General features: G+C 32.7%; 1 protein-coding gene across 1 annotated transcript in view; it reads right to left on the reverse strand.

Moving 5' to 3' along the window:
- Window positions 1-5,039: 5,039 nt before the first annotated feature.
- Window positions 5,040-21,970, reverse strand: part of LOC133195026 (uncharacterized) — a 52,246-nt gene continuing 35,315 nt past the window's right edge. The window contains exons 2-5 of the mRNA XM_061330912.1: window positions 16,757-16,876; window positions 7,763-7,889; window positions 5,315-5,454; window positions 5,040-5,191 (exon numbers count right to left, since the gene is read on the reverse strand). Of these exons, the coding sequence (XP_061186896.1) occupies window positions 5,100-5,191; window positions 5,315-5,454; window positions 7,763-7,889; window positions 16,757-16,876 (479 nt within the window). The 3' untranslated portion in view covers window positions 5,040-5,099. The remainder of the gene's footprint in view (window positions 5,192-5,314; window positions 5,455-7,762; window positions 7,890-16,756; window positions 16,877-21,970) is intronic.

The following is a 21,970-nucleotide window of genomic DNA, read 5'->3' on the forward strand; positions in this document are numbered from 1 at the left end:
CTGATTTTTTTAAATCCGTTAATTCTATTTTTTTCAGCAACATGTAAGAAAAAAGAATGCTTATCGGTCAGATTTGACCGGTACGAACGTGAAAGGGTTAAGAAAAAAAGGGAATTAGATACGTACTTACAACTATCATTAATGCAAAAAAAAAAAAAAATGGCTTGAACCGGAGACCTCAAACACAAAAGCGGTTCAGCATACACCACTAGGCTACGCAGACTTGTAAAAAAATTTGTGTCTTTTAAGTATCTTTTATGTATATTTAGCCCCGAGTTAGAGTCTTTAGGAAAACAGGATAACTTAGGTATATAATCATTTTTCTAATACGAAGACCAAGTTTAACCATAAAGATTTTAATGTAACAGTATACTATGATATAAAAGAACAAAACCCCTTCAAGTTGTCTCTGGTTAAAGTTGGTTCAAATATATAAATCTTGTTTTTGAATGCTCACTCGATACTTCTCGATATATCCAATAAAAAATTCTGTAAATTTCGTTAGTCCTGTTCAAGATAATTATGACTATTTTTGCCAGGTACTGGTATAATTTGTATTTATTTATACCTAGATTTACTTAATATCATAAAATAATGGAATATTTTGGATGTTTTTAAATGCGCTATATTGTAGGCCATTTGGTTTTCTAAGTCTATACCTCTTTATAGTTAAGATATTACAACGATAAATTTGTAAGCATAAACAATTCTTAATTGGATATGTTAATATAGAATGACTGGTCTGCGATAAAAGTAAAATTCAAAATGATGGAGAAACACGAATACCCCTCTTATTGTCTACGAAATGGAGAACTAACAGTTGGATGGTATTTTTTTCCCTAAAATTCTAATCCTCATTGAATGGAAAAAGTGGTCAGGCGAAGTGAAATGATTTTAAAGATGTTTATTTCCTATTTAGCTCGTAACACAAGATTTGACTGGTAAGTAAGTCAAGTATAATTTCCGTACACCAGGCTAAAGCAGGGGGTAAATAAAATGACGTCACAATGTGTGTGTTTGGTTTTCTGATTTCAAAAAGCAAATAACATGACGTAACTTTGCACATTGTAGCACGTATGGTAAATTTTATCAATAGTTTAAAACACTATATAATGAATTCGTTATCCAGGTTCAATCAAGGACTTTCGGCCTTGGGGTGCATGGAATAAAACCCGGGGTAAATCCCCATACACCGTTGATTGAACCTAGATATCTAATGTGATATCTTCCATTGTTTATGTTTCGCCATGCGCTTGGCACTTTGAACTGAAAGTTGCGGGTCCTTCGGATGAGACCTTAAAAAACCGAGGCCCCGTGTCACGGCAGGCGTTGGCACGATAAAGATCCCTCACTGCTCAATGGCCCTGAGTGCTGAGTAAAGGTCAAAATTTGAAGCCCTTCACCGGTATATGGTGACGTCTTATACGAGTGAAAAATTCTCGAATGGGACGTAAAACAACATACAATCAATCAATCCATTGTTTATTTCATACCTTTGCCCCGACATTCTCTTACTGCGTTTACCTTTTGTTTCTCCAATATAAATCGTTCTAAATAAAGTACATTCAATTCCAATGACAATGTTCGAAGTTTTTAAAATATATATCTACATGTAATTAGAAGAATTTTTGAAAAAAAAAATGTCTTGAAACAATCTCTCTCAACGTACAAATATACTAAAACATATCTCTCTTAGCTTAACGTATATTTCATCATTTTGTTCTTCATATTTACATAATCTGGAATCAAGATGGCAATGAACGGGAGAAAATAATGACTTAGTTTCCATCCTGTTCAACAGTCAGCACTTTTCGAGTCATATGTCATAGTTCACTATTTGCGATTTAGAGAAACCAATACACCCATCGTTCTTATTTTTCGTTTGTTGTGTAATCGGTTAGTTTAAAAATTGAAGAGAAATTTACATTCCAATAGAAAAACAAAAACAAAACAATAACTCAGTCTAATGCTTTAATTGTGAATCTTAGGCAAATTATAAATGCAGAGCAGATTTGTATTTAAAGGTTGAATTAGGCACAAAAATTCCTGTTGCCTTCTTACATTATTACTTTTTTTCCTAAACAATATTCAAAATAGTCATAGAAGTATTTTATGTATATATTAGTTTTAAAAGCTTGAATTAATTTTGATAATCCTCGTTAAGAATTGAGTTATACTCTTCATATAAAACTCAAAATGAGTTAAAACAAATGTATTTAAACACTAAGACAGAAAAATTTGTATCAATATCAAATAGTCTGATATTTTGTTTTTTAACTTCCAAATTTATATCAATTTTGTACTCATTTATTCCCTTTCAAAATACGTGAGTCTTGTGACATTACTCATTTTATGCACTTTTATCTCTCAAAAACTATTTTTATCCTGTACTAGGAGCATGGAGTTTTAGATTTTGAACTCGAAAAAAGGGATATATTCATATTCAAAGCACTTACTGAGTGAACGCTTATACCAACTGATCAATTGGAATCCATATCTATTTTGAAAGTGCATTTTTTATCAACTTGACATTTGACTTTTAACAATATAGATATTTTTTTAGATTATTTGTTATCTACTGGTGAAGTAGGAGCTTAACAGAGCAGTACATTCCAAACATATCACCGTTCACAGTAGCTCATTCGGTACAGCGCTCGCTCTGTGATCGGAAGGTCGTGAGTTCGAATCTCAGCCGCGACCTACTTAAGGCGTCAAAAATGGGTAGCAACTGTTCCTTCGCCATGTGCTCGGCACTTTGAAGTGAAAGTTGCGGGTCCTTCGGATGAGACCTTAAAAACAGGCCCCGTGTCACGGCAGGCGTTGGCACGATAAAGATCCCTCACTGCTCAATGGTACTGAGTGCCGAGTAAAGTTCAGAATTTGAAACCCTTCACCGGTATATGATGACGTCTCTATTTGAGTGAACAAATTTCGAATGAGACGTAAAACAACATACAATCAATCAATCAAAACATATCAACTTGAATGAATCGGGATGCCTACCCACCCGTTGATCAATTCGTTAACGACTTGTAAATGTAGTATTAAAAATTGTTAAAATGCATGAATACATTCTGCAAACCGAATAAAAAAGGCGCATATTAAATAACAAGAGGCTTTTTAAATCACAACGCTCAACTTAATTTCTTTGGCAGAGCAGTATTTTTTTTTCATAATATCCCTCTTTTATTTCATAAATATTTTGACTCTATGTTGTGTACCAAAATCTAGACTTAAGGTATTTAAATTGATTCAAAGTTAAATCAACACAACATTGGGATGCTTCAATTCCAATACGATCAACATGGACCTGCTCCTTTGTTGAGGTGATTCTTGTACACATGCCTTACATAAAGAATCTCTGATTTCGGCTCAACTCTAATTTCAGGGTTCAAATGCATGATTAAAAAAAAAATCTACTACAGATCTGAATTATGTTTGCTTATTAATAAGATTAAATGTGATCTTGCAACTCTATACAAAGATTTTGTCCTATGTACTCCTTTGTAAATCACTATTTCCCTATTGTAGTCTCAACCTATTCTTCAGGGTTCTGAACTAATCAAACTTGAATCTAAACTGCTTAGCAGTATGTTTTGATTTGGTTTTCACTAGAGAAAAAAATAGATTTTTCCTTCATATTCCTATGTACATGTAAAACTTTGATCTCCTGTTGTGGCCCACCCTACAACAAGCAGAGTCATTATTTGAACATACTTGAATCTACATTCCCTGAGGAGGCTTCCATATAAATATGAATAATAATGGCTTTGCTGTTCTTGTGAAGATTTTATTCCTATATATTCTTGTGTAAAACGTTGTTCACCTATTGTTGCCCTACGCTTACCCTGGCGTTATTGATTTGAACAAAATAAAATCTATACTACCCGAGGATGCTTCCACATTAACATGACTTTACATGGCCTTGCTGTTCCTAGGACGTTCTGTAACTTTGATCTCAAAGTGCTGCCCCACCTTAGCCCATTGTTTGATTTGAATAAAATCGAATCAAACCTTTCAGAGGATATTTCCATAATAAATATGAAAAATCATGAAATTGCTGTTCTACGATTTGTTTCGAATATATTCCTATGAAAAAAAAAACATTCATTGCCCGTTGTCCAAGAACTATGATTTGAACTATGATTTGAACAACCTTTAACCTACTCTACTGTGGATGCTTCAGTATCAAAATGACTAATAATTGCTTTGTTGTACTCGAGAAGAATTTACAAAACATCTCTATATATTCCTCTGTAAGACTTTGATCGATATATTCCTCTGTAAGACTTTGATCGCCTAATGCGGTCCGTCCTATCTCTGCGTGGTCATGGTTTGTTCAAACTTGAAACTACACTAACTGAGGATGCTTCCATTGAAATATCAGTAATCATTGCTTTGTTTTTCTTGAAAAGAAGATTTTAAAACATTTCTTCCTATACATACCTTCGTAATACTTCGACACCTAATATGTCCCCACCCTAGCCCCAGGGGGTCATGATTTGAACAAATTTGAATCAATAATATGCACGGCCTTAGTAGGCTTCCATATAAATACATGTCTGAGGATGGTTCCCTATCAAGATGGCTAAACATCACTTTGTTTTTGAAAAAAGATTTTTTTTAAGATTTCCTAGATATTCCTATTAGGTAGACAGTGTGTAAAACTATGATCCGTTATTGTCGCCCGCTCTATACCCGGAGGTCATAATCTAAACTTGAATCTCATTATTAAATAAAACTTTAACATACGTTTCATCTTTCCACTTATTTTTAATTATCTCCCCTTAAAAGAGGATTTGGCCCTTTATTTGAATAAGTATCAATAAGGATGCTTTGTGGCAAGTTTTGCTGCAATTTACCTAGTGTTTTTGGAGAAGAAAACAAAAAAGCGAAAAGTTTGCAGACAACAGGCGACAAATGAAAAACGGACGCCGTATACCCTTTGATCAAAAAACCTACTTAAGCTTCGACTCAGGTAAGTTAAAAGCAACCTTTTGTGTTTTTTCTACAGTAGTATCACATGAATACTTCTCCAGAACCACTTAATAACGTTTAAGATTTGTTTCTTTTCTCTTTTCTTTAAAGCAATGTCCTCCTCACGAAACTGACTTGTCCTTCATTAACATCATTTCTTTTTCTTGCAAAGGTAGACTATCATTGTCCTGGCTAATGTTTTCAATTCCTTTCCCTGAAAATCCGAACGAGGTTATCAATACATTTATAATCAAAAAGGTAAAGATAGCATATACTCATCTATCTTTATGAATCAGTATCAAGCATGTAAGTAATGTTACCAAAAAAACCCGCATACCATTGGATTGCTTTTTCCTCTTTTTATAACACCAAAGGAAAACCAGAGTTATTGTAATAATTACAATAACTAATATTATAATTATTACTACTGCTGTTGTTGAGATATTTGCGTCTTCTTCACCAGGCGTATTACTTGTTCTGGAAAAAAAAAAATATAAGTATATCCCAAGAAATAAATACTTTTTAATCTGAATGAACCTATCTCTATCAGTTTAATCCTTGGCTTTTTAAAAATACTTAGTGGATTTTCTCCTTATTATCTTAGGCACTCAAGAACACAGCTATAAAATTTTAAGATATTGTTATGATACATCAAACATGAATGGCTATATTTCTGCAAAATAATATAATTACTAGTACGATATTTCGTGATCATATTTATGCACGTGCAAAAACATACGCTAACTTATGCAAGTATTTTTATTTTTTCTATGTGAAAATTAATTCATCTTGCATGATTATCATTAAATCTATTCAAACTGACATGATTTTTTAAAGGTCCAACAACCCGCTGATAGGAGATATAACTTCCATAGAATGTTACCCAAAAATTCTCTTCTTCAGTGTTACATATTTACCCAAATGTAAATTCATTTACTATATTTCACACCTGTTGAAGAAAAAAATTAATGACACAAACATTTACTTTTGTTATATGATTGAATGATTCGCAGTTCTCTGATTGGCTGAGATCCTACATTGTAGAAAAAAAATCACTACGTTATATGCACCTGCAGGTGACTTTCCAGTGAACATTAGGATCTATTTTTTTCTCTTTTTTACACTGGACTAAAATAGATCGAGATCTTTTGAATTGATACAGATAGTTCTGGAAAGTCATTTCACTTGTACCAGACTTCAGCTCAGGAGAACATTCAGGCACAAAGAATCGGAGTGTGTGTTGGGGGGGGGGAGTGGCCTGTCTCCTCCATTTCATTTTTTACGTATTTTTTTTTTACTATTTATTTAGTATGAAATGTTCATAGACCCCCCCCCCCCCCGTTAATGGATCTTAACATCCCCCTCAAAAATAAAAATTGTTTTGGGAATTCTCCTCTTTTTCTGGGGCTAGCAAAAATTTTATTCGGGTAAGCTGTCATTTTTTATAATGCCCCCATCCCATCCCAATTTCAGAATAGATCCTACTTGCGTGCTTGACATTTATATTTTTTTTCTACATTGCAATTTGTATAGATATATGTAATCCAAATTATGTCATCGTTAACTGCTTATGTTAAATTTTAACCCCATTTCTCTAATTGCGTTTGGCTAGGACTTCAGCAAATGTAAATAAGTAAGATGGTGTGGATAGTTTAATTAGTTTGTATCATTTAATTATTGAATCATAAAATAACATGAAAATTGTATTCCTTCAGGTGGGTAAATCATCGTATTACTGATAAACAGCAATTAAGTAGACTTTTATTTGCCAATGTTTTTTATTATTATTTATGATATTTGACTTAAACATTTTAACTCCCCTTTTTTAACTGTTACTAAATTAGAATATATTATCTTTTTTTATATAAAATGTAAAAAAAAAAGAACTTCAATAATTTATCAACTATCGTGTATAGTATTTTTTTTTTTTATTAATTACCTTTATTACAATAATAAAAATTTAAAAAAGGTGACTCTTGCTGATGGACTCATCATTTTTTACCAGCATATAAAAGAATGTGATAATCTGACTTCAACGGCATCGTTTTTTTTTTTTTTTTTTTTTTTTTTTTTTTTTTTTTTTCATGTTTTGATAAGTTACTGTTTTTTTCTTTTCACTGTGTCAAGTTTTCAACATATCAATTTCTAAGAAAGTAAGCCGCGAGTCATGCTTTAATTTTTTTCCCATTGGAAGCTAAAGCATTTGTTGTTGATGATATTAGTGTTGTTAATTCTTATTTATTTATTTATTGGGGGTGATGAAATTTGGAATAGAGGGTCATTAGGCCCTAAGTTTGGGTGCTTAAATAATATTGAATATAATCCTGTTTCAAGTGCGTTATTTAAACAGACCCTGCAACAACCACCACTTTTTAATCAGTATCCCTTTTTTGTTTATTTCATATTCAACTCAAATTACGGATAGTTTGTTACAAGAAGCGAAAACTCTTGGTAAAAATCTCACAATATGAAAGAAAATTTTATGCATTACACATAGTTCAAAAAAGGGGATAAAAGAATTTTCCATCTGATACTGCATAAACAAATCTCACAATTAAAGGACATCAATTTTATTAAGTTACCTTCTATAGGATGAAATTTGTAAAACAATAATAAAATAACATCACAAGCCGCAAATCATGTCAATCGTGATATCGAATATATTGCAAATTACGGCGAGACAAGATAGATAAATAAAATAACATACAGTATTTCAAATCTGTATGTTCCGACCATTTTATTGACAGATGTTAATAAATAAACGTTAAACATCAACACAAAATACCTGTTTTCTGGGGGTTTAGTTCTGTTTTCCAAAGGCGTAGTTCCAGTGTCCGCTGAAGGTACTGTAGTCAATTGAATAGTCGAAGCTGAGGATGATGTTGTTGATACCATATCATAACATTTACCATCTACAAAAACAAGAAAAACAAAAACAAGAAAAATAGAATGGTTATCTTAAATCTCGCATTATTAACAATTACCTGTGATTTATCGATCAAAAGAGTCTCCCTTTATGATACTAAAAACAAGGTCACATCGTAATTGAAGTATCGTAGTACACATGTAAATATACAAATGTATTTAAAGAAGATAGGCGAAAAAGAAAAGCAAAATGCCTATCGTTCGACAAATAAAAAAGTGAAAAATTAAATCTCCATTAGGACAAATTTTCTTTGATATTTCATTTAACATTAAAGTATGCTTAAATGTAGAATCTCCATAAATCGCAACAATCTCACAACAAGTGGCCCAGGGACCAAGTAATACTCACCTGGGTAACTAATGGTCCTTCTGTTCTCGATCGGATGCCTTCCCATATATTCATTCATAAAATTAAGATAATGTCATATAATACTGTGGAATCGTTTTTATTCGTGGGGTCAAAGTTCGAGGCTAAGCAAAATTGGTATTGGTATGTGGGGAGGTATTTCATGGTTAACTCGTACATGTACATAGAGAAGGAAGATTCAATGAATGAATATGTTCATGAACATTGGTCCCCCTCCCCACGAACATTGATGATTCCACAGTACATAACATATTGTGGCCCCACCCTACCCTCAGTTGTCATTATTGGAGGAAACTTGAATCTGAAGATGCTTCCAAATAGATTTAGAAGAAGAATTTTAAAGATTGTTTTTCTTTTTATTCGTATGTCAAACTTTGAGCGCCCATATTGGTCCCATCCTATCTACCCAGGGGGTCATGATTTGAACAAAATTGAATCTACACTACCTGAGGGTGCTTCCATATAAATTTGACTAATCATGACTTTGCTGTTCATTATAAGAAGAATTTTAAGGACTTTCCTACGTATCTTGTTTAAAAATATGAACACCCACAGTGGCCCCACACTATCCCCGGGGGTCATGATCTGCAAAAACTTGAATCTACACTACCTCAGGATGTTTTCATACAAATTTGACTAATAATGACTTTGCTGTTCTTCATAAGAAGATTTTTAAAGATTTTCCCTATTTATTCCTTTGTAAAATTATGATCGCCAATAGTGGCCCCACCCAACCCTCTGGGGTCATGATCTTCACAAAATTGTCTTACACTACCTCAAGAGTTTTTTATACAAATTTGATTAATAATGACTTTGCTTTACTTGAGAAGATGTTTTTTTCCCCTTTTTTGCTTTCCTATATAAATTTAATCTCCCATTGTGGCCCCAATATACTCGTACCATCGGGGTACGTCATGATTTGAACAATCATGAATCTACACTACCAAAGAAAGCTTTCACAAGAGTTTCATTTTTACTGGCCCACTGGTTCCCGAGAAGAGGATTTTTAGATTAATTCACCCAATTTTCAGTATTTCTCAATTATCTCCCCTTGGCAGAAGGTGTGACCTTTCATTTGAACAAATTTGAATCTCCTTTACCCATGACACTCTGTGCCAAGTTTGGTTGAAATAGTCCCAGTGGTTCAGAAGAAGATGATGAAAATATGAGATATTTTCAACACGCCAACGCCGACAAGGACTGAAAACGGGCAAATTTTGATCAGAAAAGCTCACGAGCCTTCATTCAGGTGAGCTAAAAATATTGAAAATATTCATCTATGAAATAGCATACATACACCAAAGAGGGCAAAATTTATCAATTCTTGATATAATAAAACACAATTCTCCCATATGAGTGGGGCTTCGCTTATTTTTTTTTTTTATTTGAAAGATTTTTTATAATTCTATACCTTTCAATGATTTATACACTTGAAGCGTTTTTTACACGCATTGTTCGCCCATCTCCTTTCGTTTTATGGAAGATTTAAATGAATTATAATTGATATATTACTTAATAGCTAAGGTTTAGATATTGCCTATGCATGATTCCACAGAGTGTTTATTCAAACAAAAATTAGGTAAATAATTTATAGAAATTTACAAGTTAAACATATAAACGATCAAGTTTCTATTCCGTTTAATGGCATTGATGTAAAACTTTAAAATCTTACAGGGTATAAAGATTTTGAAGTGTTTGGATCTCATTACTGTACCATAAGCGATGGGTCAAACTCATTGTAGTGGTAAACACTATTTCTGTTGATATACTGAATAAAAAGATTGTTTAACTAATGTTTATAAACATGAGAGATTTGTGATGAAAGATTAAGTTAAAGAGGTACACACCTGAAAGTATTTTCAGGAAGTATGTGGAACATTTCAACTGCCATATGTCGAAAACATTCATGTTGTGGTGATATTTCATCATTGCATCTGATACTTTTACATTATAAGCTAAAATTTTAACATTATTTGTTGAAACTTTAACATTATATGTTATTACTTTAACATTATATGCAGATGCTTTGACATCATACGATAATACTTTGATTTATTGTGTTGATACTTTAACATTATATGCTGATACTTTGAAGTAATATGCTGATGCTTTGACATCAATCATATTTGAACATTAAATGCCGATACTTTGATATTATATGCTGCTACTTTATTATCATATGCTAATACTTTAACTTTGCATGCTGATGCTTTAACACTTTATGATGATATTTTAACATTACAGTACCAACCAGACCCAACCTGACACCTAAGCAGTCCCAGAAAGCAGTCCCCGGGACTGCTTTGGGACTGCTCTGGGACTGCTGTGGGACTGCTCTGGGACCGCTGTGGGACTGCTCTGGGACTGCTCTAGAAAGCAGACCCAGCAGTCCCAGCAGTCCCTGGGACTGCTTTCTGGGACTGCTTTGTTCACTCATGCATGAAAAAGGTTCTGAGTGACATGATAGCTCCGCCCCTTGTGTATTCTGAATTTGCAGGCTCCCTGTTGTTGTTTTGTTTACTTTCAGCAGAGAGGTGTTTAAGATAAAGAATTAAAAAAAAAACCCAAGGATTTCTTAGAATTTTTTTAATAAGTAGAGATAGATTTACATGTAATTACTAAATGTCTTCAGGGGCTGTAAATTTACTCAATTGTAGTCTAGAATTAATTTTAAAAAATGAAAGTAGTTAAAAAGGGAAGTCAGGAGATGACTTTTATTCCTTAAATTAAACTTTGATACAGGTGTCTGAAAAAAATATCTAGGCCTATTTAATTAATTAATGCTGTCAAATTATGTACTCAATTTTTGCATTAGCACTATTTAGAAAACAAACAAACTTGCCATTACAGTAAGATATTCAGAGGGACATACTGTACTGGATTTTTTTTAAATTGAAAAGGCTAAAACCATGCTAAAAAGAGCAGGTTATTTTTTTACCGCCCTCAAATAAAGCCTAATAATTTTTTAAATGACAATGAAATAAAATTATTCTACCATTCTTTAGTCATTTAAACAATGTGAACAATTATTGGGGGATTTATTTATGAATTTGTTTTTGATTTATAAACAAGTTATTAAAAGAGTAAATTTATAAAAAAAAATAAATAAATAAATAAATAAATAAATAAATAAACATTTGAAAATATTGGGAATTGTGACTTATTTCTTATTTGTTTTGTTTGTGTTTTCCTGGCCAAATAATAAAAAGCAATACAGATGTATAAAATGGTGTCAACACCTGAGGTTTATCGCCTTGGGCATGATTAGCAGAAAGTAAATGCATGTTATTTTGGGTATCAGTGTTACACATCACTGAACACGCTGGTCAACAATGACACTATTTTCAATCTATGCACTGCAAAAATCTTTGTTTCAATAAATGTGTATAAATTTATTTCGGGATTAATTTATTTTGAACATAATCTGAGGGTTCCATTCGCGTGATTTACAGATGTACACTCGAAAGTTTATATAATAAGAGTGTTATTATTTTCTGTTACATAGAGAATCTAACGATAATAAAATTAGCAAGTCAGTGAAAATAATCATAACTGAAATATAATACTCGGCAAAATTTGACAAAGAATTTTTCAAAAGCTCCAGTACTTAAGAAAAATGCATTCAGAATATAGTATGGGAATCGGCCTTATTCTATAATTATAAGATTTATTTAAAGCTAGTTCTGATAGAAAATAAATAACTCAAGTTTAATTTTCTATAAAGAAAAAAAATAAATAAATATGGAAACCAATATCAATCACAGTAAATTAAGAAATTGATTTATTTTGGTAAATTAATTAATTTAAAAAATTAAAAATTAATATACCACATAACTGATTTTAAATATTCAGGTTATTAGTAGGTGTGAACGTCTTCTTTGTTCAATATTATTTGTTTCTATACGCCTAGTGTTATTTTTTAACAGTTCAGAAATAGTTGTAGTATGAGAATTGTAAACATTTGTTGACACTGCTCAGAAAGAAATGCATCATCAATTTCAACTGCCTTTTATAGTTACATTGTTTATTGGTAATCTCATTTCTGAGTAAGCTCCGCCCATTAAATTAATTAACCCCGCCCACTGGGACTGCTGGGACTGCTTTCTGGGACCGCTGGGACTGCTTTCTGGGACCGCTGGGACTGCTGGGACTGCTCTGGGACCGCTCTGGGACTGCTCTGGGACCGCTCTGGGACTGCTCTGGGACTGCTTTAGCAGTCCCAGAGCAGTCCCAGAAAGCAGTCCCCGGGACTGCTCTGGGACTGCTTTGTGTCAGGTTGGGTCTGGTTGGTACTGTATATGCTGATACTTTTACATTATATCATGAAATTTCATCATATGGTTTTTTTTTAAAATTTGGTTTAACATCGTAACCGTGATATGTTAAAAACGGAAGAGCGATGTAACTGAGCGAGTGTGAATACGATCATAGGAACTTTCCAGCGGAACTGTTGAAATATGTATCCGTTAAACTATAATCGAAACAAAACATAAAACTCGTCTCCATTTTGGATTCCGCTTGGGGCACTATTTGATAAGCAAAGAAAATTTCTTTCTCAAGTCGGGCTTTTCTAAGACATCGGAAGCTGTCGTTTATTAAAATAAAATCAGGTTGAAACTTGCAGAATGTTCCGTGAAATCTGAGCACTGTGCCAAGATTTTTTAATGTTTTTGAAGAAAAAGAACTATTCAAAGTAATAAAACGTGGCTGTGTTTTTGAAAAAGCAATTATGATGGTACAGAGACTTAACACAGAATAATATAATTTATGGGATGACCATTCAATTCGTTGAAAGGGGGAGGGGTTCAAATAAGACTCTCTATTTTCGTGTCAGTATGTGCAGGACAGATTATTAATTTCCCAGATGACAAGGGACAGATTATTTATTTTCTTACGCACTGAAAAAAGTCTACCAAACTCGAAAACTCTATTTCAAGGTGAAAAGGGGTGGGGCTACCACCACTCCAAAGTCAGAATATTTTCTTCGCAGCTGAGGACAGATTATTTATTTCAGGCATGGTCCTTCATTTAAACAAAATTGAATTTCCTTCATCTAAGGATACTTTGTGGCAAGTTTGGTTCAAATTGGCTTAGCGGTTCTTGAGAAGATGTCGAAAATGTGAAACGCTTACAGACGGAAAGACAGTTCGATATGCTGACAGACATACGGACAGACGGACGCCATTCAAAATGTGATCAGAAAAGCTCATTCACGGGTATGTTAAGGCTACATTCAGATATTCTACTTGCCTATACAATATGAAGTCATAGTAAGCTGCATGACGTGATCTTTAGAGATATCGATTTCTTAGTATCTTCATTCAAAGTTTTATTTCAGGTCCAAGAAATGAATAGAAACATGTAAAATATAATATAAACTAAATCTTGTAATTTTTGGATGGTATAAATAGCGAAGTAATTGAAACGGGGGTAAAATACCGAACTCATGACGTCACACCTGTTGATAAAATATGTGCTGAGTGAAAATGAAACTAGCGAGAATTCATGTTAACAAATATATGAAGTAGGAGTTTAAAAGTTTATTCCGTGAATATCATGTGTGATTCATAAGGAATTAAAGACCAAGAACCAGGTACGCTGATTTAATCTTATCAATTTTTTATAAATGAAGACAGACAGTGCTATGAAATCCCGATCAGTCTTTTCTCTGTCGTTCTTAATAACAAATATGCAAAAGTTCAAACTTAATGTTTGTTTATACCGAAAGTTTGTGATCTATATTACTTGGAAAGTGCTGCTAGAATCGTGTGATTAACATGAATTGATAAGAATTCCTCGATCGTATTTACAAAATGTACAAGTTTTTTGGTAAGGTTTCAAGCTAGACTTTGGAATAATTTTTTTCTGTGATATGATAGTAAGATTCCAGCAGCACTTTTCGTGACCCAGTGATGTTCTTACATAATATTTTTTTACAAAGAAAAATTAATTATACACGGGGTACTTTTGAACTTTTCATTTATTCATTAAGGCAACTTTTCTATTTATAGACTTCACGTGATGACGTCGTTGTGGAGTGCTTCTTTTAGCCTAAGATTCAATGACGTCTATACAATGGATGATAATAGTAAATCTTTTTATCCATGGCTTTTCCGATTTATCAACGTTACAATTTTTTTTTAAAAAAGTATAAATTCGCCGAATAACGATCTATGTGCTGCCTTAACATATCTGCGTTTGCGCCTTCGGCTCAGGTGAGTTAATAAATACTCAAAGATAATACTTATAGTTTTGGGAAAAAAAAATACTTGAAGTCTAAGATATAAATCATGACTTTTTGCACTTAAAAATAAGAAAAAATAACAGAATACAATATGTCTAATTATATTCAGATGAAGAAGTAACGACATTTTAGAATATTTTGCATGAACATTATTGATAAATCTACATTTTGTTTATCTAGAACACAAACATGATGTCACATTTCATTTCTTAAAAGTTATTGAGTTGATGAATAAATTGTAATGAAAATTGATTTTCGATTTTCATGTGTTTTTGCAAATGTAAACCTTGTCTATTTTATTGAAACACTGAATATTTCATTTTTAAATTCCAGGAGATAGATTTAATTCTCTATTGTTTTTCTGACGTTTGAAAAAAGTTGTTAATAACTTTTTCTTAATTTTAGGACATGTTTTTTGGCCACTATGAAGGTAAAATGTTAAGCAAATTTGCAAACATTTCTTGTCTGAAGTTTTCTGCTAGAAAAAAAAATAGTTCCCAAAAAAACTTATGAAACTTTTCACTTTCCATCTAATACATATAATATAATAATGTTAATCGTATATATGCGATGTATTATGAATCTGAAGATAAATATTCAACATATATATTTGAAAGAGCATTTTTGAATCCAATAGATTAATAGCTTACTTCCTTAAAAATATTAACATGACATTTTTTCTTTTATGTTTGGATTGAGTCAATATTAAATATATCATATATATATATATATATATATATATATAGAGAGAGAGAGAGAGAGAGAGAGAGAGAGAGAGGTTAAAATGATACATTTCATATTTTTTCGTCAATTCAGACGAGTAACGAAAATCAAAATCGTAATATCGTTTTTTTTCTTGCATTAGAGTGTAGATACGTGTAGTTGAAAAAAATCCAATAAAGGTATGACAACACGTTCCTTGAATATCTGTGTTTCCATCTCTTTGTAATATACTAAAATTATTTATGATTATTTACTATTATAATCTTTTGTTTTCTAAACTGTCTTCAAACAATATAGTTAACCAAACCGTGAAATCAGCAGTTCAATGATCTCCAGTATAGGATTATATAAGATATACCATCTTCCGGAATCTCAAATACATGTAAATACCTGGTAATGTACCCCAATATTCTGTGGGGAAACATCTTAAATAGTCATTTTTTTGGGGGGGGGGGGGATTATAGATGTTTGAAGAAACGTGTTGCCTGACCTTAACACACGAAATATTGGAAATAGATATACAACTGATAAGAATTCGGCTAAAATTCTTTATAAACATATTATCTGTGAAGATCATCTCCTGAAGTATATCTACATAACTTCAGCCGCTATCCATTGGTGTGTGACGAAACGCTGGAGTGCTAAAAGTCATTAATTGAAGAGACTGGATGGTCAGTCAGTAATTTAAAAAAAGAAACTGAAGAATTTAAAGTTTATTATCAAAACTCTTTGAGACAGTAGAAATAAGCTATTCAAAATGAAGTCGAACAGAAATATTGCTTCCAAATTTGCACACATACATGAAGACGACACCCCTTATATTTAAGAAATGAATTTAATTTTTGAAGATTCATGAGGACATGAACTACGACGCTTCACGACGGCATATTTCATGAAGCGCGTTAGCGCTTCATGATAAATATGCCGGCGTGAAGCGTTGTAGTTTATGTACCTCATGAATTTTTAAAAATTAAATTCATTTCTTATATTTACATTATTTTTCTGATGAGTCACCATAAATTACGCTATTCAACTATCATTTTTTAAGCAAAACAGTTTGCACTATAGTTTTGACGTCGAGTGCGGTATTATGACGTAACAATGGAGATATTCATGCTCATCCATGGTAGTTCATGAGAAAATGAACAGTCTTCTCATTTGCAAAGAATCTTAAGGAAAAATATTTGGAAATGTAAATATTTGAATTTACATGGTGAATACGTTAACGTTCATACATATAGCTTAATTTCTGCAGCTTAATTTCCGTAGTTTCATCAAACTGTTTTCTGACCATTTCTACAGGAACGGTATTGAATTGGTGAAGGGGGCGGGGGGGGGGGGGGGGGGGAGGGGGACTAAAGACACTTAAGAATTTTTTTTTTCTATGTAATATCTGAGTAGTTTTCAAAAACTTTCTTAAAAGAAAAGCTCGCTTATGCTTATTGGACGGGGTTAATAAATTAATTTAAGTTATATTACCTCACATTTTTTTTTAAAATTTGATACATGTTTATACTTACATTTGTATGCCTCGGTAGAATTGTAGGATACTGGACATGGAGGACTATCGTCTTTGCAATTAGCAAAAAAATTGGTGCGGATTTTTTGAAGCTCAGTGTTGAATTCTGCACACATGCCGGCTGTGAAAAAAAGGTATTGGTATTAAATATAACTTCTTAATTACAATCACATTTGAAGGCATGGTTGGCTTTCTTGCGCCATAAGCAGATATACACCATTCAGTCAACGGAATGATATCTGACCTCTGAAAGGTCACTGAAGGTCACTGAAAGGAGTCTGTCAGTAATAGTGTACCATTCCGTCGACTGAATGGCAATTATATTTAAGTTACCGTTCAGTTGATCTTGTTTTCTTACTTTATAATCTGCTTATTTTTTTAACTTAGCTTTTTTAGCTTACCTCGAAGTATAGCCGAGGTTATGCTATACCCCGGCGTTGGCTCGACGTCAGCGTTAGCGTCAGTGTCACCGTTAAAGTTTTCGGAGCAAGTCAGTTCTCAAGTACATGTAACAAGTCCTACCTGGACCAAATTAAACTTGTACGGATGATGCATCTAGGGATGGAAATATACAAGAATTGCTTCGAAGGCTAGATCTGACATACGTTTTCCAGATGAGTGGCCAGGTTAAAGTTTTTGGGGCAGGTCCATTTCCAAGTAAGTATAAGCCTTACCTGGACCAAACGTGTATCGGATGATGCACCTAGGAGTGAACACTACCAGACCTGCTTCGGATGCCGTTTCTTACCTGATTTTCAAGAAAAGTTAACTGATTTTAGTCTATTGGAGCAGGTCCATTCCTAAGTCCATGTAACTATAAGCCCTACCTGAAGCAAACTTGCATGATGATGCATTTGAGGAAGGAAACACCCAGACTTGCTTCAGACTCTATATCTGACCTATCTTCCAGATGAGTTAACAAGTTACAGTTTTTTGGAGCAGTTCCATTTCCAAGGAGCTATGTGCCCTACCTGGACCAAACTTGCGTGGGATGATGCATCTAGGAATAGACACTATAAGACTGGCTTCGGATGCTGGATCTGACCTATATTTTCCAGAAAGTAACAGGTTAAACTTTTTGGAGCAAGTGCATTCCCAAGTAAATAGCCCTTCTTGGACAAAACTTTCATTGATATTGCAACTAACGATGGACACTATCAAACTTGTTTAGGGTGCTGGATCTGACGTACGTTTTCCAGATGAGTGACCAGAAGTTTTAGGAGCATGCCCATTCCCAAGTAACTATAATTCTCTTGTGGGCAAAGTTAAATGGATGATACACCAAAGGGTGTACACTATTCAACCTGCTTCGGATGATAGATATGATTTATATTTTCCAGGTGAGTGAATATTAGCCAAAACTAAACCAAACTAGCATGAATGATGTATCAAGTGATGGACACTCCTAGACTTGCTTTGGATGGTGGATCTGACCTATATTTGTCACATACGTGACAAGAGTAATGTTTTATAAGTAAAAGTAAAATAAATAAGTAGCTCTATAATATATGGCTGTTATTAAACGAAGGATGATGGAACTAGGGATGGACATTACCAGACTAGCTTTTGGATTTTGGAACTGACCTACATTTTCTGGATAAGTATGAACAGGTTAAAATTTTTGAAGCAAATCCATTCCCAAAAAACTCTAAGTTCTGCTTAAACCAAACTTGCATGAATATTGATGTCACTAAGAACACTAACAAGAAATAAAATTAGTGTGAGATTCCCATTACTTATATTAAATATTCGTCGAGGTGTGCTTCGTAGTATTAGATTACCTATGGGTTTTTTTTCCACTTTTCCCTATGATAATTCAATTTATCTATTTTCCAATAAAAAAGATATATGTATCTAAATGAAAGTGAACTAGAAAAAAGCATGGAGTCGAACTGGGTACATCCCACTATATAGTCTGTAATCTTATTCATTACGCCACAAGATTTACATTAATATTTGAGGGAAAAAAATCAATATTTTTCAAAAAAATTACCTGCACCTGCTTCTTCTGAAGTCTAAGAAATGATTCGACATATATTTTCACCTTAAAGAATCTTGTAAATTCTACTTCTAAATAAATACATTTGAAGATGACATACATTTGAAATGATTTCTTTTAAGTCTAAAACATCATTTAATCAATTGATGTAACACCTGTGAAATTTTTGGGGGTTCATGTTTTATGCCCGGTTCACAGATTTGTATTATTTGTAGATTTTTTTTTAGATCGATCACTGTTCGTTATCTTCACCTTTATCATTGATTTCAACATTATGAAAACATTTAGAAAATTACATAAGAGGCATAAATAATTAATTATGTCACTCTGAGAAATTTCATAAAATCTAAATGCATAAGCTTGACTTAAAGGGGCTGTTAAAGATATAGATTTAAAGTTAATATTTTCAGTATTATATAATGACTTATGTGTTGGAGCATTTCACGCTGAAATATAACAAAACTGTATTTAGAAACTATTTGGAAATAATCAAAACTACGAATTTCAGGACGCGTTTGTATGAAACATATCCTTGACTTTCAGGAGGTTAACTTTATCCTGAATACTTAGAAAAGTAGAAATGTTGTGTATTAATGAAAAATATTAAAACTAAAACACAGAAAATTCAGAGTAAAAAATGTGAGAAAGCAAAACCAATTCAAGTATTACCTGTCTGTGCTCAGTGATGTGTACAGAGTAAACAAATGAAACATACCTTTAAAAAAAGTAAACATTGACAATTACAGAACTCGTGCCATGTTTACAAACACAGATGTTTGACGTTGTAGTAAGAAGGATGTCGTTGTCATAGAGTTCTAAGAATATTCATGTAAGTTCAATTCATTAAATTGAAGTTATTTTTGGATAAAAATAGAAAATAATTAATTTCAAATCGTTAAAAATGCAACTGTGCCCAGGCCCCTTTAAGAATAATTCAGATTAAAGAATGGATCTAAACAAATGAAATATAGTATTTTCTTGCTTAAAATATATATATATATATATTAGGGATGTCAACGAGTACCCGGTTAACCGGGTACTCGATCGAACGTCCGAGTATCGAATACTAAAAATGGTACTCGGTTACTCGGATGTGTATTTTTACTTATTTCAATTACATATTTTTATCAAAAACTAATCAAAAAATAACATAAATATGCATACGGTAATTTGTGTGTCGTCATTTACACCTGTAAAACACCCGTTATCGCCTGTGGCTGTGTATATACAGTAATTAGTGACCAATCACCCAGCTGTTCTCACCTATTGTGGTACTTAATTTTGGATGGCTTCAATGATTATTTTCAGTGAACATCGAAGGTCTATTATCTTCAAATCATTTTAAAATTATTTAGTTAATACACGGCAGTGAAATAGGACATGCATAGAAATGCCGCTACCCACTTCAAAAGTGAAGATATATTTAGAAATAACTAAAGATTCAAAAAAATGTTAAAAGTCAGTTTGCGTAGTAAGTTTAGTGTATACGGGGGAAACCATCAACGTATGAAATAATATTAGACTAGTGATCCCAACAACGGCCATACCTTCTCTTTCGCACAGGTGCTTGGGGGACGCCCTCCACCGTGTTCCGTACCCCAAGGGTTTTTTGACTTTTTTAAATAAAATATTTTTCTTTGACACATTCACAAAGTATTACAACTATAAAAAAAACATCAAAAACTTAACCTAAAACTAGCCTTTTATGAAAATTCAAACTCTCTGTTACTAAAAGAGAACAGTTCTCGGGGGGGGGGGGGGGGAGGATCCCCAAGCACCTGTGCTCTTTCGCTAGTCATGCGTAACAGATTTTCCTCCTTTTGATGAAATATGTGCTAAACAAGAACAGTAAACCATTTGTAATTTTTGATGTATTAATTGTGTCTTTTGTGTTTGATAAATGAATTTACTACCAAAAAAATCATTTCCGTTGGAATCGATGTTTATATGCATTTATAAACGTGATAAAAACAGCTTTGGGGTTTAACAGAGCTTAACGGGGCTCAATAAAATTAACACACTTGTATTTGCATTTTTTACCGAGTACCCGGGTACTCGATCGGAAAAACGTCCGAGTAACCGATTATCAAAAATTGACCGATTTGACATCCCTAATATATATATATATATATATATATATATATATATATATATATATATATATATATATATATATATATATATGTATATATATATAACGTTTGAATTTATTCATATATCAATTTTAGACTTAATAACGTCATGAAAATATTCATCAAGGATTTTACCGAAAAAAGGAGAAAAATCATTGCCATTTATAACCTTATCATAATATTTTATCTTTTAAATAATTCTCTTTTTCTAAGTGCAACGAATAAGAAATTTGAATTTTTTTTAGATTTGTATGAGTCCATATTCGTTTTAAACAGTTGAATTATAATCTTTGACATGTCTATATGACTTTGATCAGAATTTTATAATTTTAGTAAACAATTTAAACATAATTTAACATCTAGTCTTTACCAGCACAATGTACTGAATTCTACCTGAATATTAAAACCTCAATAATAATCACAGAAAAACAGGTAAAGATATGAATATAGCTAAATATTTAAGAAACGGTTATTAATAAACCAATGAAAAGCCGATGAAATGTTCTTGAATTACGATGGATAAAAAGGGGACTGAAAGACGACGGAAAGGGCACGGAAAAATTGAAGATAATGGAATTGTGCCCCTGAATGGTGATTGACATGTGCCTGAATTGTGGCAGAAATGTAACTGAATTAAGGTTCACTGAAATATATCTGCCGTTCAGTGATTGAATGTCCACTGAAAAGACACTAGAAGCTGCTCCTAAGTTTCACTGAAAATCTTATTTCTTCCTGTGTTTATTCTGTACATTTAGGAGACAAACTGTCTGCATGATTATATAGATCAAAACCTAGCAGCTGAACTTAGGACAGGGTTAGATATAAGCTGATTATTTAGAAAACCTCGAACGTGACATCATTCACATTTCACATCTTCACCTCTGTTCATCTTGAAGAAATGCAAATGTAACGAATTAATGTTCTTTCAAAAAATGAATTTTCTGTGAGAGCATCAATCAGTTCATTATGCATTGTTGCTAAGAATGCCTCACGGAAGAGGGGAAAGGAGGATCACCAATAAATATAACATAGTTATTCTGAAAAGAAATGATGCTTGTATTCTTTTTGTTTTGTGTAAACGTTA

This window comes from Saccostrea echinata, unplaced genomic scaffold, assembly GCF_033153115.1.
Source record: "Saccostrea echinata isolate AGI-Se365-2 ecotype Australia unplaced genomic scaffold, CSIRO_AGI_Sech_v1 ptg000029l, whole genome shotgun sequence".
NCBI lineage: Eukaryota > Metazoa > Mollusca > Bivalvia > Ostreida > Ostreidae > Saccostrea > Saccostrea echinata.